Source organism: Meleagris gallopavo, chromosome 2, assembly GCF_000146605.3.
Source record: "Meleagris gallopavo isolate NT-WF06-2002-E0010 breed Aviagen turkey brand Nicholas breeding stock chromosome 2, Turkey_5.1, whole genome shotgun sequence".
Classification (NCBI taxonomy): Eukaryota; Metazoa; Chordata; class Aves; order Galliformes; family Phasianidae; genus Meleagris; species Meleagris gallopavo.
Window position 1 is genome coordinate 36,201,653 of NC_015012.2, and position 19,596 is coordinate 36,221,248.

The window sequence follows — 19,596 nt, forward strand, 5'->3', positions numbered from 1 at the left end:
CATAACTGACATATAAAACAATAAATAACATTCCATCATCCATTGGATGCAAGCACAACTTGGATGCCACTTCCATAATGCATTTGCCACATGTAGAATTTGGATGCCACTAGTAACGATTCTTATAAAGATGGAAAAGTATAAAGTGACAAAAATTACAAAGCAACAATCATAGTTTTTAATTTTAGGCTGGATGGAGAGAATTTCTCCAAGTGTAGCTTTGTAAATTATGGTCTAATTGTGCAGTCTTTTTTTAGTTAGCAGCTTTCATGCATTTTGGAGCTGCTGCAGCAGATTTTACAAGCAAGTTCTCATAAAGAGGACCTTTCTACAACTAGTCTGCATTAACTCAACAAAAAAATCAAGAAATGTTCTATAAAAATTATGAATAAAATGAGGATCAAGTGTGTGGGGAAAAAAAAAACAAAACAAAACAACAACAACAACAACAAAGCAACCCACAATAGAAATTTCCAATACATCCCACTGGGGAAGAAAATCTGCTTATCATAAAATATAAATAAATATTATGCCAGTTGAGCTTGTTTAGGGTCAGAGCTACAAATATTGAGGTGCACAGATGTTTCACTAAAAATCCACCTAGTTTTTGCTGAAAATGGAACTTTCTTCTCCACTTCTCTAGTTATTTGGAATTCGGACACAAACTGTGATTTAATGTTGCTTACAGGATGTCTTAGCATCATCATCAACTGGCTTCTCAGCTTGCTTCTTCTTCAGATATGTAACTTTTTCCATTAGGTATAGGAGGCGACCCCTAATGGTTAAATCACTATTTCCATCCAAAGTTCCATCTTCATCCAGTTCAATTCCTGGAATCACAAATATATAACAAATAGTCAAAGAATACATTTAGACAAGTTGCAGCAATACCTTTTATTTTGTCTGCAGAAACAATCAAATTGAACTACACTGGTTCTGTTCTACCACAACTATAAAAAAAATTGATATAAATTTAATATAAATTTAATTGATATAAATTTAACTTGGGAAAAGTGCAGATGAAGAATATGTACTAGGCAGGAAAATGCAGACAAGGATCATGTTATTCTATTAACCTACTGTAGAAATTGTGTATTGTGATACATAAAATACATAGCAAATATCTTTCTCTGCTCAACTCACTACGGATGTTTTCATGTTGAAGTTGATTTCTGTGTTTTGGAACTGTGCTCAGAACTATATATATATATACTGTCTATAGACACTGTAGGACTCCAGTGATAGTAAGCAAAGAGAATGAGATTTTTTACGTAAAACAAATCACAGAAGTTACAGAACTCGAATTACAAATATAATTTCTAATGACTAGTCAGAAGAAAGTAGCCACAGTGAACTGTTTCATGTGATATACTTTATATCAAATTCTAGAAGTATAAAGAGAAAAAAAATTACATGAGGCTTTACAGAACCATAGACTTGCTGAGGTTGCAGCAAGACTCTGGAGATCCTCTACTCTACCCTCTGTTCAAAGGAGGGTCAACTGGTCAACTACAGCAGATTGCTCAGGACCACTCAATCCAGGTTCTGAATCTCTCAGGATGGAGACTGCACAACATATTTGGTCAAAATGTTCTTGAGTCCCACCTACTATCTTTACAATAAAAATTAAAATAATAGTAATGATAATAATAAATATTTTAGTTTCAAATAGAATAGTACATATTTTTTTATACATAGATACAATTCCAAAAAATTGAGACCAGAGTTCAGAATAATCAAGCCCTCTTGGCTTTTTGTAATATGACAGGTGCTCCAAGAATTTAAACATCTTTGTGGTTCCTCACTGGATTTACTCTCTTGTACAGAAGAGATCATTATACCACTTTTTACTTTCTTCTTTCATACATACGATGCATGACCTGCATACATTACTCATGATAAAATAAGCTCGAAGTAAAAATGCCATTGAATTTTTGGGGGGGGCTTGATTTTTTTTTCTTTTTTTTTTTTCAGGCTTTGATAAAAGTTCAGAAGTTAACGAAGATTCCATTGCTTTAATTGCATGATTTTTATTTTATTATTATTATTTTTTTTACATTCAGTACAGTTCCATTTCCATTAGAAGTTATTTTATTATATTTAGTCCTAGGAGTGTTACCGATATTAAACTACCAAGGATTATCAGTAAATTCAAATTTTACATGGAATTACAATTACACAATGGTTTGGATGGCAATCTCTTGAACCAGATTAACAGTAAAGATACTGAAATGTCTTATCAGTTAGAATGCAAAGCTGCTCTGAAATTAATCATATGAAATGTCTGTTTTCCTACAGCTGCTATGTTCCCTGAGCTGTAGTAGTACTTCAGTGATTTGCAAACTATCAACAGAATTGTCTCTCAGTCATTTCACTAGATATGAACTGTGTTTAGCTAATCTAACAAACATGAGACTTGACTGTTTAACTTACTTTACAGTATACATGTTTTGAATACAGACTAATTTATGGCACTCAACTGTAATACATTGTCTGACCCATAAAATTAACCTTCTACTTGTAGATTATGCAAATTATTAAATCTCCGTAAAGAAAAGAAAAATAATGACAAAACTAGACCAAGAAATTTAAAAAAGCATCTTCACATAACTCCACTTTAAGAAATATGGAAAAATCAAGAGAACAATGAAGTCCACGTGCCTTGCCTATGTTTTTTCTAAATAACATTTATTTCATCTTTGTTTTCTCTCAACTGATAAATTTTCTCTTTTTTTTTTTTTCCATTCAAAATAAAAATATTTAATTAGAAGTGAATACACTTTTTTCAAGTGTTTATGGGTGTATTAGCAAATAGAGGGGGAGCACAGAATATGGTCAAGGGAAGCTCAGCTACTGTAGGAATAGCTGGCAGGAAACTCATGAAGTTCAGCAAGAAAAAATACAAGATTCTGCATCTTAGGCAGACCTACTAGGTGTGACAATAACATTTGGTTTGAAGTGGTTAAAAAACCTTTGCAAATGAACCTAGGGGGTCTTGTTGAACAACATGCTAAATACCCGTCAGCAGGGCACTGCGAGAGTAAGGAGAGATAAAAATATACTGTATTAGCAGAAACATAATCAGCAGCTCAAGGGAAATGATTCAGTGCTCAGAACCCATGAAACAACATCTGAAATAGTAGGTTAGGGCTACCCAGTACTAGAAAAACACTGAAAACCTGGACAGCATCCAACAAATGCCCACCAGGATCATTAGTAGCTGGACTACTATCCTACAAGGAGAGGATGAAGAAACTGAAGTTGGTATCCTGCAGAACAGAATAACTGTTTATCAAAATCTACCAGGAAGATGTCAGGGCAATGTAGCCATGCTCTTTCTGAAGTGAACAAGATACACTTGTGAAACTAAAACATGCAAGATTCTAAAACTGACATAAGGAAAAAGAATAACTCATCATTATGATACTCAAGCTTTGCAACAGGTTGTCCAAAGACATCTCTGCACTTAATATCTCTGAAGTTCCAAACTGAAAAAGCACTCAGTAAACAGGTCTGAATTCATTGTTGAACCTAGTTTGAGAAAGAGACTGCAAAGAAGTCTTTCAGTGGTGTTCGATACTTTAATGTGTCCATAATTTTTTCAGTAACAGAAGACCAATCTTGACATGGATCAAATCCAACCAAATTGTCTCATGATAGACAGGATATCAGCTGTCCTTGCTCTACCAGTAGAGGAAATTCATGTATTATAATGTCAGATACTGATAATGTTTTTATTTATTTGTATATTTTAATGTAGACAAGTAAATAATTAAAAGCATTATTTCTGGATAAACTGAGATCAGTAAGGAATGAAATTCAGTAGGAAAAGTGCAGAGGTGCTCCTACCCAAAATTCCTCCCTTGACAGGAGAATTACTTTAAGATATACATTACCACACATCCCTATACTAGCTTCTTCTAGCTGACCAGGCAAGATGTTGAGCTGCCTGTTTGCTCATGCCATCTGGCAGGGTCTCTTTCATTTTGCTTTTTAAGTAGTATATTGAAGTGAAATGAAAGGATAGGTATCCTTCAAACAGCAAAGCAACAAAACACATACTCTAAATAAAACTACTATTATTACTGATTCACAGATATAAGCCTGACATTTAAAATGTGATTTTTGCTGCTTTGTTTTTATTGATATTTTCGTATTTAATTTTTAACGTATTTCTTATTTTAATATGGCGAGGAATTTAATAATTGTATTTAGCAAATACAGAGAAGAAATCAAAAGTACATAAACTAAACTGCTCCTTTTGAATTTTTCTGTTTCAACAGGTTTATAGTATGTTTCAACAGGTATATATGTTTAATCATGTCTTAGAAGACTGACCCATTAATACTGTGTTATCTTGTTATATGGTCATACTCCATTTCTTAAAACAAAGATACCCTATACTGACACATATGACCACAAAGATGAGGGGATGATCCAGAGGAACTGCTTGAAAAACAGATGAGCTAGACTTACTCAATACATTAAACCAGAATGAATTCCTAATGAGTTGTATAGTTGGAAAAGCAAAACAAAACAAAATGTTTTCCTTCATGAGGCAAAATGTACTGCATTCTATACTAGTTTGATAGTTTGACCACATTTGAGGATAAGAATACATATATATTTTTAACTGCACACTCTGTATTTTTATTTGTCAGTATTTATTGTCATTATAGTGCAACCTCTAGACTAGTTAATTGCTTTTATTTCCCTAAAATTATCTAGAAAGACGGTTTCTAAAGCTACTATAATTTTAAAAGGAAGAACATTCAATAACAGGACTTACCACAGTGTGTCATTAGGTCTTCATGGAAATCCAAGAGTTGATCCCTAATTTCTTCAGGGCAAGGACAATCAGTTTTGTCATCTTTAAAGTTCAGCAGCATGTTAATCTTAAGACACAGAATACAAAGGAAAAGCAAACAACACTTATTTCTAAAGGAAAATCTTGGAAATAAAAAGGAACTCTGCTGTACATGGAATAAAACAAAAAAAATTACAGTCAGTTGCAAACAATACCTGCTCCTGAGGTGGGGATCGAAATTCCTTTGTTTTCTCTAGCTGTCAAGGCAGCAGACATGTTTAAGGCCTGCATCACTTCATTGTACCGGAAGCGCTGATTCTCTTGAAGTTTGGCCACAAAATCATCTGAAAATGCTACAATGGCTTCTATTCGGTGTCGTACCTGGCAATCACACAGGTACTGGAGTAGATGACACATCTGAGAAAACAGTATTGTAAAAGTCAAGCCAAGAAGACTTCTCTGTAACAGTTACTCAGAAGCAGTTACTTTCAAATAAATAGATTGAAATTTTCATTTTAGTTATTTACTGCATCTGAAGTGATCATCAATACATCCTACACCAGAAATATCTGCTATCTGCAAGAGATTTACGGACATAAAAAAAAAAATAAAGGACAATAGATTTACTCCTTGCTAAAAATGCACTTCTTTTCTGTCCGAATGAACAAACATGAAAAACACCCTGTTAATTTCATTAAGAAAGTAATTCAGTTTCACAAAACAGATGTTTGATCCACTGTGAAGAAGCTCATGTAATCAGAAAGACACTAAATCTTCTCATTTCCCTCAAGAAATAAATTATTTAGTTAACCACTATTAGATTACTGTATTCCTTGAAAGGCAAATTACCAGGGAAATAAGAAAGGATCTGAGAAGAAACAGGAATGAGCATTAACATAGCAGTTACCTGTAGTTTAACAGGCTCAGGAAGTTTCATCTGAAGGAGTCCTTCCTTTGGCACTTGCTCTCCTCTGGTTTCTTCCTCTCCTTCTGACTTCAATTCATCTGAACTCAGCTCCTTCTCTGAGAGATCCCTTTCATCCTCCAGATTCACAGCTTCTTTGAAAACCCGTGGCTCAATCAACTGTAAAATGTGTTTCAGATCCCCGTTGTGGAAGATTCCCATAATTAGGAGTGTGTAAAAGAGCTTGATGAGGGGGACAAACAGAAATTCTGTAGAACCTCCAACAGGGTCTCTGACATGGAGGCTGCCCTCCTGAACAGCTTCAGTCAACATCTCTATTGTTTTGGCCTTTAAGATTTCTAGCGGGAATTCAGGACTAAACTGAAAGCATTCACTGTTAATGCTTACAAAACTCGGTGAGGAGAACTGCATTCTTGGCCTTAAGGAAGTGCTGAGTCCTATACCAGGGAGGCCATGTTTCTTGTTCTCATCAGGAAACAAGGTAATACTCTTGGTCTCATCAGTCATTGGAACAATAAATTCATTATTCATCATTAACCTGGCAGTTGCATAGGTATTGAGATGGATGTCTATGAGTAAGTCATAATATCCTGCACGCAATAATCCTGGCATATATTTATTCTCAATAGCATACAGAAGCTGAGATTCATCCACATGGCTACACATAGCATGGGCCACTCGGTTGTTCCCTAAAGCACACACAGCTGAATATAATCGGAGAGTATGGTAGTGAAATTTCAGCAGCTCTTCTTGTTCTGTCAGCTCTAAAATATCAATTGTTCTGCAGAGAAAAGAACAATACAGTATATTTCAGTGAAAAAACTCACTTAAGAGGATGAATTCTTCCTATGGATAACATTAGCACAGTATCATTTATAGGGATGGACTTTTTCAGTTTCCAACTTTCCTAATACACTGCAAACCTAAGAAGGGAAATGGATCTTTGCCCACCTTGCAGATTATCCTTAATAATTTATAAACAATATTACTTTTTAATTCAAAAACTATACAATCTGTTAAAGGGTTTGGAGAAAAACTAGGAGGATGTAGGGTTTAAAACTTTGAAAAATAAAATCAGAGTAAATTTTTAATATTATCTAAATGAAAACACATTACTCTTTATTTACTTGTGTTATAAATACAGAGGAAAAAAAAAAAAGAGATGAAGGGCTTCTACTCCAGAAAACTTTATTACATATCTAACATCATAACCCCAATTTAACCCAGATAAACTTATACATATATAAACAGTGTTAACCTGTTTTCTTCAGGAATGTGAAGAGCCATGAACTGCAAAGGATTCAGGCATTGTATCATCCAACCTTGACGTTCACTGATCCTAGAGACATCAACTTTCAAGAAGTGGTTTGGCACTCTACTCCAAAGCACGTGAGTCAGAAACTGGACATGGAGACGTGGAGGACACTGGGAGATTGGGTTTTTGTGTTCACTTTTGAATAAGCCAGCAGATAATGGCATTACATTCTGGAGAATTCCAGTGTAAGAGACAATCAGTTTAATCATCTTTACCAACCAAGGAATACATAATATTTCTCAAGAAATATATTCAAATAGAATACAGTTCAACATGAAATTTTCAGTATTTTGTACAATCATTGGTAACTGTTGGCAAACATTTTCCACAATATAGATATATATTATTAAATAGCTATATTTGGAAGAGAGGATTCAATTGAATATGTTCTCTTCCTTGGACCAGAGATCTGAATCTGACTCTTCTTTTAACTCTTTTAATTTCTAAGTCATCCATATACACAAAGCACAAAAGACAATTCTGGTCTTATTGAGTGTGCTCTTTAAGTATATCTCAAAACTCTTTTGAGACTCTAACCTAACCTGCAGGTAACATTGGTCATCCATGTTCTGTTTACAGAATAAAATATTTGCCTTCCTGATCCAAGTGATTTCATTTCATCATGAAGGATGAGATTTAGAAACTTCAATGGGACTTTGCAATATCTTCTTTCAAAGTTAATCAGTTACAGTCCTTTTCATCCAATATACTATATTTTAAATGAAGAAATTAAGAATTGAAATAACACAGAGCAAACACTTGGAATAATAAATATCAGCTCAATACCATGAATACATTGAATATGGCTTTTATGAAAAAAAACACAGAAAACAATATCTGATACCACGTATTATTTCTAAACCTGCAAAAACACAACAACAACAAAACAAAATCCCAACATTACTTACCTTTATTCTACCCAACTCAAACTGGAAAACATTGGGGCTTGTAGCCTGAGCAAATACAGCAGGAAATAACTTTGTACTTGGTTCAACCTACAATCAAACATGTAAAAACATTTAATCACTTAAGACAGCAAAAACCATTATATATAAGTGTGTGTGTGTGTGGAGAGAGAGAGAGAGAGAGAGAGAGAAAATAACTATATTGAAAGCCAGTAAATGAAAACCTTTGAATAAAACTCCAGAAAATACAAATAAAAGGGGAAAATTACTATTTCAACAATGGTATTTACTTTTCCTTCTAATCTTCCAACAAACTTTTTAATAAAATGTAATCTGAGGATTCAGTTGCTTCCCTTCACACTGGAAGACACCATCAAAAAAATACTCACCTGATAGTACGTGCCCAGTTCTTTGCCATTAGCCGTGAAGGTCAGCAGGCCACTGGCAGCATCAACTAAGCAACCAATCTCCAGACCATTATTATTACGTCCTTGCCCAGGGCTCATGCTCTCTCCTGCGCATACCATATAGCAGTTGCTGCGTTTTATACTGAATATCAAAAAAAGAAATAGATTTATAGATGGAGATATAGATATAGATCTAGTCAGCTAAGAAGATCTTTGTACATGTGTAATCAACAAACAGCACCAGAAAAGTGCAGTCACCCTAATCAATGACAAAATTCAATGAAACTTAGACTTAATAATTAAAATGAAGATGACAAAACACAAAGGAACTCAAATCTGTTGTAAAATTTCAAGAGACAAAACTAATTTTGAAAATTAATGGTTTAAATTGCTAAGTGTTAGGCGTAACAGTTCCTGATACGGAACAGAAGCTGAAATGCTGGAAGGCATTCTCATACTAATTCTTGCTTTCTCAAAATCAAAATAAACATTCCAAAAATAAGGCCATTTTGCTTCACTTAGTACCTCTTCAAAAACCAACAGTTACAGGATCATTGTCTGAATGACTCAAACTACATATAAAAGTTGCATTACCCTTCTCTTTTTCAGAGTCTGTTGATTTGATTAGACCATTATTCCTCTGTTTCTTTACAAGCAGTAGGAGAGAACACCAAAGTTAAAAGAGGACAAGTGGAAAAAAAAAAAAAGCAACAACAAAAAAGCCCCACATCAAGTCAATTACATTAAATTCAGTGGATTTACAGCTTATAAATTGTTAATTACTTTTAAGGATGGTAAAATCAGTATCCTTTTAAGAACATTGTAACTGACCTCTCATGGACCTTTCCTTTTTCATCTCCCAGTGTTACTGTAACAGTACGCACTCTGTCCAAGTCAAAGCTTGTGTCATACTGATGAAAGTCAGATGTAATCCAGCCTACCCAAACATTAGCAGGTTCTTGACCAGGAAATATTCTCACTGAATAATAGTACTATATATAAATATATATAATAAAAAAAAAAAGAGTAAATATTAGTATTTAGTTTACTATCACTTTAATTCACTCTAAAATCCAAAAAGCAGTCATCTCTTTAAAAAAAAGAATAAACATGCTCAAGTTAACTAAGATTCAACTTAATTAATGGTTTTCTCTATGGAAACTGGCTTGAATTGACAGTCATGTCAAACCAAACCAAACATTAAACGCGTATTTAAATTAAAATTTTTACCAAAAAATTAGTTTCTGAAACTTTTAAAAGCAAGAACATGTTATACAAAAGGCTAAGACAGAAACCCTTTGTTACCATACCGTGGAAGTTTGCATCAAATAATCATAGTCATCCCTATCATCTGCAAGTACATCCTCAGTAAGCCTTGCAGAATGGCTTGTGCTATAATCTGGCTTTGTCCTCCTAAGCATAAATCTGTAACAAATAAAATCAAAATATATATGAGAAATTCAACAGGTCAGTATATATACACAGCATTTTTGTACTAATATTGTTTTGATAGTGCATTTCATGTAATGATCAAAAAAGCATTATCAATAAACTAAACAACTAGTTCCTAACAGCTGGGAGAAAAAATAAATAAATAAAACCAAAAAGCTCTAGTTTTATGCTTAGTTTTAATCTATATCTTGCATATGAAGCAATGTACATATACGAAAGTTAGTTTTTCCTCTTACTGCTTTATATTCAAACATAAGATAGAATTAGGGAACAATCTCTGCAGATCCAATTGGCATTTTGTTTAGTCAAGAGCATGAAAACAAAACAAAAAAATCTAATGCACTACAAACCTTTGTTTAAGACGTGAAGGCTTTTCTTGAACAAAATCTTTATGGTTATTTAACTCTGGTTTCGTGACATCCTTTTCTCTCTCTGTCCGGTCAGCTGCTAGATGACCATGAGCAGTTTTCATTAGAACTTCAAAATCAGAATCAGCATCATAATCCTCCAAATCATTCTTTGGGCCAAAAAGACCAGTGCCTGGTAGCCCTCCTGCAGCTGTTCTGGAGAACACTTCAGCACATTCAATGGGCATACTTAATCGAAAAAACATGACTTCTGTTTTACTGTTCTGCGAACCGAAGGACTTCTGTGTAACCTTCAGGCAAGGACAAGTGTCTATGGTTCCATCAATTCTCATCACCTATCAAATGTAAAAATGTAGTTGTTTTGAAGCTGATGCATTTCCCCTGGTTAAGTATTCAATTCATGCGTCTAGAGTAAACACTTTTGACATGCAAAGTTTGCAACCATACACTATTAACAGTAAAGTGCATTATAATCACGCGCTCTCTTTTCAAGGAGAAATGAATACTTTAAGGAGTTTCTTCATTAAACACAAACCACTGCAGAGGGAATGTTAATTCTTATCACAATTCTTTAAAATATAAGTCCAACATATCCAAGAATAACACACCATAACTAATAAAGTATACATGCATGACAAAGAACACAGACTTTTTTTAAAACCAAAGGGTGATACTCGTTGGCCGCCATTTCATCAATTTCAGAAGGATTTCATGATAGACTTAAAAGACAAATTCAATTTCATCGAGATGCACAACACTAGCAACACTAGCTAATAAATATTTCTTAAAGTAAAACCCAATTAGTTACAGAAAATCACTTTATAAAGCATACACACCAGAACACATGGTATTCGTTAAGCAGAAATCCTTGCCTTCTGGAACTCCTTTACAAATATATTTCACTTATTGCTCAAGGAGCTCATCTTGCTGAGGACATCTTCTACATTTTGTCTCTAAGAATCTCACGTTTACACATATGGCAGATTTTTTGGATGAAGAAATACTATCAATCAACTCCACTGAATGTAACAAATTTCAAAGAGGTGCAAGATTTATACAGAATTGGGACAGCATACAGAATTAGAAATTTTGTCTAGAAGTGCTAAAGTAGAAACGTAAGTAAAACAGACTCATAGAAGAAGTGTTTAGAAACATTTTATAAGGATCACAGACCTCAATATGTTCATGATTTTGTGGCACTGGAAGAAACTGAGGGAGCCTTTTACTCAGCCAAATGGTAATGTCTCTGTTTGTATTAACAGCAAAGGGTTCATACCCTTCCTGTAAGCCACAGATAGTGAAATATTTTAGAGTGCTGACATCTTTTCCAAAGTTCATTCTTCCCACTTGAGATGAACCTAGGCTGCACACAGGTAGAAATCCTGAAAACAAGAAAGAAAATGTGAGTTATATAAACAGATAATTTTTCACTGCCATAAAACAATTAAGTGCAATTTTAAAAAGTCATAAATCCAAGCAGTATAAAAGCAAGCAGTTACCTGTACCATATCACCTCCTATTTGTCACTAAGTACCATATCTCAAATATCATTTTGGAAATAAAGCTAATATCCATTAATCTCTTCATTCAACTGCCAATTCACCGCACAGCAATCTAAGCAATCTACTTCATTGAGCAGTTTTTACTGCTAAGATGATAGAGTACTGACAATTTCACTCCCAAGTCTAGAATTTTTTTTATATTGCTTTATATTATATTTTATATATTCTATGTATGTACAAAATGTTTTATGTTTCTGCACAGATCAAGTATTTCATGTAAGGGAGCAGCAATCTTTGTATCCCCCCATACAATATAGAAAAGAAGCTGATTAGATTTTGTCTCTGAAAACCAGACAAAAGCCAAGCAGTTAAAATTCCACCAGAGAAATACCAAATTGATAGATATAGTGTTTATCTTTCCCATGGGAATAGGGATCAATAACTCCAAAGCATCATAGGAGACTTTAACTGTTGAAAATTTTTCTTTCTCAGACCGACATATCAGATGCATACAAGATATGACAAAATATGTACATTTATAAATTTATATCGTGCTGTAACCTGATGAAGTGCAGATGAAGTGTTAAAGCTCATGAATTCAAAGCCCTGTACACAACCCTGCACATCCCTTCTTTACAGAAAGGGTTGTTAAGCGCTGGAATAGGCTCCCCAGGGAAGTGGTTGAGTCACCATTCCTGAATGTGACCGTTTGGATGTAGTGCTCAGGGACATGATTTAGAGGAGGGTTGTTAGAGAGTTAGCGTAGTATGGGTAGGTAGGGGTTGGACTCCATGATCTTTAAGGTCTTTTCCAACCTGAGTGAATCTATGATTCTATGAAATGGAGTCAGAAAGTCTAATCATAGAAGACAGCTGGAAAATTCACTGTAAACGCCTCTACTCATCCTTGCACCTAGTCTGACACCTTTCCAAATGATCAACAACAATCAAACAGAGTAAAACACAAAAGCTGGTCCAATAGGCCACACAGAAAAAGCCATGATAACAGTAAAATCTAACAGTGCTGTTTGCTTACTTAACATATTACCAACATAACTGACAAGGAAGATATCAACTTTAAGGAATAGGTTAGTGTATTAACACACTGAGTAGCACAGATTATTCTCTTGATTTTTATCTTCAGCATCCTGGGAAAAACAATGAGTACTCAGATTACTAATATGTACTGTCTCTCACTGTATCAACTTATTTGTAGTTTTTGGAAATACACTGAATATGTGACAATAAATATATATATATTTTAATAAAACGAGTTTACAAGATATTTGAAAAATGAGTGAAAAAATCCAAAATAATTTATTTTCAGAATCTTGTGACTGCTGATAATTTCACTAACACTGTGTCTCAAAGTGACTCAAAGAGTTGATCTGCATCCACTCAGCATAAGAGAAATTCTGAATTGAAAAATACAAATCAAAGATTTAAATCATTTAAAATGCTATAACTAGGTTTTAAAGCAATTTTCTTCCACATAAGGGCAACTCACAATACAGTAAAAAAACAGAGATATGAAATAGGGACTGTATCTTCAGTTAATAAATGTCAATTTAACACAGCAATCCTAAAAAGTTATCATAATTAATGATGTAATATGCTGGCTGGATCTACTGAACTCTAGTGTCTTTTGCCTACTAAACCAGCACTATTTTTCTTCTTCTTTTGAAAATACATAGTTAAAAGGGAGTTGAAACAAAGATTACATTAACGGCACAATGTATTACAGTACTTACCATCACCAACCTCAAAATCCTTAAATGCAAGTTCTGAACCTGAGTCATCAAGCAGGATTTCACCATTTAAGGTGAACATCATAGTGTGTTCATTCATGTCAACCATGCATCCAACAACATCTCCTGCCAACCAGGAGCGACCAAAATGCTCATTACCTTGATGCCACCGCTGTGCCTGAAAGGAATTTGAAAACTTTAAAAAAAAAAATAACAGTGACAATGTATGTGTTCTCCTACACAGTGATACAACTAATAATTATCTGCCTCCAATAACATGGCACTGAAATTAACACTTCCACAGCATATCATTCCCAAACAATGCCTGTGAATACTGCAAGTTAACTTTCAAAATGGAAATCCAAAAAGTAATTTCCTGTAAAACACCTCTCATATCAGTATTGCAAAATATTGCTAAGTGAGCTGACAGGGCAAACTGTACTTCAGTATTTTAGTAACAAGTAAGAACTTACCTTATTATTATACAGAAGCTGCATTAAAGACTTATAATGAAAATAATATGCTATCAATTATAATACTACATAGCAGTTTCAAGAACTTATTAAAAAATATTGGTTTTATTTAATTTAGTTGTCTATAAATTCACCGCTTCCAAACAAATTGTACTATTTCCTTAAGTGTAATTCTATAAATGGTGTGTGCAAAATAAATTAAACTTGCTGCCATACCAAATTTTGGAAGGAATGGAATTCTGTGGATGGGAAGAACTCTCCAAGCTTCTCATAGATAGCACCATAGATCAGGGCATGATTAATGCACTGTGTGACTGACCAAGTCAAAGACTGCAGGGCTTTGGATTGGTAGCCTTAGCTGGGGTCTTGGATTCAAATTGAAATAAATGAACATCTAATAAGAACTATTATAAATGTTCATACAACAAAGCTGCTAATAACAAACATCTTCCTGATTCATATATTCCATCACTGCTAGATTTTTATCATCTGTATCTTTCTTCAAAATCCTAATAAACCTGTGTAGTCTGGAAAGGCAAAAGATGAAGATTTTCTTGAACCAAGCAGAGAAAGCACCAAAATCAGAGACAACAAAATACCTTTGTTGTCAAAAACCAAAATGCAGACAGCAAACTACTACTCAACTACTTTAGTTAAGACACAGAAATTCAGTAGCTAACTTAATCCAAATAGATATTTTATAAAACCAGTTTTTCAGTTCTCCTTCTATAACACAAAACTAAGGAAAAAAAAAAAAAGATAATCCAAATACATGAGTAAAATACAGTTAGAGAGCTTGACCTGACCATGAACAGGCTGTTAATTACTATCAAGTACTGTATTTCATCCTGTCACCACTTCGTAAACAGTCGAATTTGAGCAAAAATTGCCAATTAGTTTATTCTAAATTGTAAGGATTTTCATTAAAAACCAAACATATTCCTTGTAACATTCACATTCCTATAAAAAGACGCACACCAAAGAATCTTCATCATTGTTATTCCCTAACAGGGATTTCTCACAGAGAAAAGAGTTGAGTTGAAATTTAAAGAAAGGATTCATAGCTAATTACAGCTCTGCCAGTATTTTGAATTTGATTAAGGCTGTTTCAGTGCTTTACACGCATTTTACTAGTGAAATTCTTTTCCGAAGCTGTGAAAAGAATTCTAGAAATGATAAATTCTGATAATTTCTTCAATGACATTAATTTATAGTTTAGGCATTTCTGTTTTCCTGCATATTCTACTCAGACCCTCAAAGAGACAGAGAAATAATTCCACAGACCATAGATGAAAGAAAAGAAAGCAAGTAAATGAGGCTATTGCACATACAATAAGATGTAAAATTGACTTTTGCAATTACTCATATTATTATAGATAAACATAAGCAAACCTTAAAGCCATCAAAAACAAAAGCTTCTTCATCTGAGCCAAGTTCCTGATCTGGCAGACAACCAGGCCTTGTCCAGCCAACTCTCATGTCTCCCGCTGTAACTGCCTCAAACTCGAAGTACCACTTTCCAGATCTCACTGCATAAGTTTTCTCTGTGCGGAAGATCCGGAATTTTTCCATTATCCCATTGCTCACATCCAGTCTTGTTGCTGTGAAGATCAAAAAATAAAAAGTTAAAGGAAAAAAAAGCAATAAAAGCAGAAATGACTGTATCCAACTACTGGCAAAATGCAAGCAGTTAAAACAACACATTAATATACAGCTGTGACTTTAGAGCATGTTGAAAAATATTAAGTAGTAACAAAAGAAAATCCTGAGGAACAAATGGCCTATTATCACATCAGCAAAGCAATGAAACAGTAATCCAAATATAGTTCAGGCATGAAAGAATGTAATACATACATTCATGAGGTTTAAAAGATTGCCTGCTCTTTTTCAAAATATAGTCTACAGATTTGCACATAGTATTCCTGAGGCAAGTTAAGATAGGTGTTACAAAGACATTAACAGTGAATCTAGGACAAGAATTTGGAATTTGGTCCTTTCCAGGTGCTCACATTTGTATCTTATGGATATGTTACCAACGCTCATCTGACCCTCTAACTACTAATCTCTGTTGTTCTTCCATACAGAAAACAGTGATACTGCCAGGAATTATTTGGGATACATCAAGCATTGTCTTTGGAGGGGGTGGCAAAAGGCGCAGGTGATGTCCTCCTTGCAATGAGGGATAAGGGCCTGAAGAAGACTCAAAATATCCTGAGGGTCAACAACTCGTTGCTGTTGACAACAGGTTTCAGTTTCTATGATCATGGGATCCTTTTTGAAGGATAAAAGCTGATTAAAAGAGATAGGATCCATGTGACTAAATGTGGTAAAAATATCTTTGCCACAGCAGGTCAATCTGGCTGAAAAAGCTCTAGACTAGGAACAAGAGAGGATGCGATTCCTTAGAAAATAACTAAGTAGGGGTGGGGAGGCAGCCAAGGGCCCAGAGTGATTAGAATAGATGGGATGCAGCAGTCAAGCAAAAGAGCTGAAGTGAAATCTCTTTGAGTGTTAGCATGCAAAGAAGATGCCTGCAGAACAGCCTTATAGGGCTCTCTTGCCCCCTTCTGGAGAATCAGAACACTTGGATATCTCAAATAACTGCACAAATGCATGCAGCATGACAAATTAAAAAAGAGTGCAGTTACATGGTTATGATGCTCACTGGAATCAGAGAGATACGGAGGAACTGCCCACATGGCTGGGACAATGCGATGGATGGATAGGTGTCTTTTAGGAAGGGCAGGCTGTGCAAGCTGATGAAGAGGTAGCCTTTATATGGAGAATAGTATGGAGATCTGCCTTGAGATGATTCAGGTGCCAGTTCAGAGTTTATAGGTAAAGACAAATGGACAGACCAACACGGATGCTGTTGTCACAGGTATCTGCTGTAGAAGCAGTAAATGAGGCTTTCTTCAAACTAGAAGATGCAGGCAGCAGGAGTTCTGCATGAATGAATGAAGAGCTCTTAAATGAACTCAGACATGAAAAAGAAGTGAATAAGAGGTAGAAAGCAGGGCCAGGGAATCCAGAAAGATTACAGGGTATCTGTCTAGCCTTACAGGTAAACTTAAGAGTGCCAATATTGACATGGCATGACACCTGGTAAGGAATCAAACTGTGCATAACCTATCCGAAAATCTTTTACAATGAGGTGACTAGCTTGGTGGATAATGGGAGAGTAGTGGATATTTTTGCATTGACTTCGGTAAGGCTTTTGGCACTGTCTGGAAAAGCTCACAGAGGACGAGTTAAATAAGCACACAATGAAGCAGATTTAAAGCCCGGGTGAAAACAGCCAGACCCAGACAATTGCAGTCAGCCCGAAAGTCTCCTCAGAGGAAAATCACTAGTAGAGTACCCCAATGCTACTGTAGCCTACAACAGGTGCCAAAGCTGTTTTGCATCTACGTTAGTGACCTTCATGGAACAGAATGCACTCTCAGCAAGTTCACAGAAAATAGAAAACTGGAAATAGCAGAATTTTTCCCTCAGTACTCTGCCTTCCCATACTTTACATATTTTCTTTATGTAACATTTGCTAAAATAGCTAAAAAGTAACACATTGTAAAGTAAGTACACACAAACCTCCCTTCCTATTCTTTACTAATTATACAGTCCTACAGTCAGTTTCTGATCCTTCCCTCCAAGATTCCAAGACCCCACAAACAATTCAAGCCATATCATAGCTTGGAATCACAAAAATTACATTTTAAAAAGATGAAAATATTTTCAAAAAGTCAAAGAAATAATGTTTTATCTTTCTTCCCTAAGTCCTCTCAGCTACTCTATTCTCTGGTATTCTATTAAGTTTTCTTCCTGTTAATCAAGTCACACAGCCCAGGGATATATCTGATTTTCTCAGATTAGAAAAAAGAATGCCTAAAGCATTCTGGACTGTCTCCCACAAAATTGCAAGGTTTGAAAGCCTGCTCAGCCTTTAAAAATTTATTATTCTAGTCTTTTTACTGTAATTCCTCCTTGTGTGGAGTCTCTAATCAACTCAAACTTGTCTACATCCTATCTGCCTGTTCATACAATCATAGAATGGCTTGCACTGGAAGGGAATCCAAGGATCATCAAGTTCCAACCCCCTGCCACAGGCAGGAACGCCAACCTCCAGATCTGGGACAAGACCAAGTTGTCCAGGACCCCATCCAGTCTGGCCTTGAACATCTCCAGGGATGGGGCATCCACAACCTCTCTGGGGAGCCTGTTCTAGCAACTCTCCACTCTCTCTCAGTAAAGATCTTCTCCCTGACATCCAATCTAAGCCTTCCTCCTTGAGCTTAACACCATTACCCCTTGTCTTATTACTGTCTAGTCTTGTAAAAAGTTGATTCCTCTCCTGTTTATAATCTTCTTTTAAATAATGGAAGGCCTCAATGAGGTCTCCAGGTCTCCTCACAGTGTTCTCTTCTCCAGGCTGAACAAGCCCAGCTCCTTCAGCCTATCTTTCACAGGGGAAGTTCTCCAGTTCTCTGATCATCTTTTTGGCCCTCCTCTGGACTCTCTCCAAAAATTCCACATCTTTTATATATTGGAGGCCCCAGATGTGGACACAATACTCTAGATGAGGCCTCAGGAGGGCAAAGTAGAGAGAGACAATAAACTCCCTGCTCTTCTGATGGGGCCTAGGATACCATTGGCCATTCGAGCTGCAAGAGCACACTGCTGGCTCATGTTCAATTTTTCATCAGCCAAGACCCCCAGGTCCTTCTTCACAGTGCTACTCTCAAGGACTTCTTCTCCCAGTCTGCACATGTACCTAGGATTACTCCGACCTCAATGCAAAACCTTGTACTTTGCTATGTTGAACCTCATTATGTTCACATGGGCCCACCTTTCAAGTCTGTTGAGAACACTGGATGATATCCAATGTTAAGAACCTCGCTCTTATTTTTTTTTTCCAGCCACAACAAGGTCCAATCTTTTCTTAAATAACCTATAAAATCATACCCCTCAGATCTTACTCAAATTCTTGACCTCTGTGGTCCCAGGCTCAGTATACTTCCTATAAGCAACTCTTAACTCTCTGACACATTATCCCTTTACAGTGAAATTTTATCTTCAATGGTCTACGCAAACTGAAAGTTTTAAAACAATTTTGGAGACCTTCAGTATTTCCCCTATACAGGAGATTAACCACCATAAAGCATGGCAAGTGAAAATTCATTGTCTCTTTGGATTCTAAGTAACTTAAGGCTTGCTGTACTCTAAACAATCTCTAACACATTGCTGCTGTGCGTAGCCAGTAAGTAATATTTACAATAAAGCATAAAAATTATGCGACTTAGCACAGTAAATCAATGCTAAAAATAAAATTCATTAATGGAGATACAGAACACCACTAGATGGCTCTACATATCATTTAATTACAGTATGGATTTTGGCTAATGAAAGGGGATTCTTTTGACATGATGTACTACAGATGCTCATAATATGTAAAACTTAAATCTCCCAAATAAGTATAAAACCTATCACTAAATGCAATTCCAGTCTTTGCTTGAGTACACTGTTCTGCACGTTCTTTCCTCCTGGAATATTGCAACAGGATTGATGACACCTTTCAGATGCAAGGACTGCAAATTTGTTCTTTTCACTTTATTAGTAACTATATGTACTGAGGTAGCTCAAGGATCCTCTTCATGGTTTCAAAAAAAAAGAAAAAAAGAAAAAAAAAGATTTTCTAGCC

At 35.3% G+C, this 19,596-nt stretch overlaps 1 protein-coding gene across 1 annotated transcript in view; it reads right to left on the reverse strand.

The window, feature by feature from the left end:
- RYR2 (ryanodine receptor 2) overlaps window positions 1–19,596 on the reverse strand; it is a 347,696-nt gene that overhangs the window by 126,030 nt on the left and 202,070 nt on the right. Inside the window, 14 exon segments of the mRNA XM_031552189.1 lie at window positions 687–830; window positions 4,790–4,895; window positions 5,023–5,058; window positions 5,060–5,224; window positions 5,715–6,513; window positions 6,991–7,217; window positions 7,956–8,042; window positions 8,342–8,501; window positions 9,191–9,351; window positions 9,670–9,784; window positions 10,162–10,514; window positions 11,353–11,561; window positions 13,432–13,606; window positions 15,294–15,502. Coding sequence (XP_031408049.1) covers window positions 687–830; window positions 4,790–4,895; window positions 5,023–5,058; window positions 5,060–5,224; window positions 5,715–6,513; window positions 6,991–7,217; window positions 7,956–8,042; window positions 8,342–8,501; window positions 9,191–9,351; window positions 9,670–9,784; window positions 10,162–10,514; window positions 11,353–11,561; window positions 13,432–13,606; window positions 15,294–15,502 — 2,946 coding nt within the window.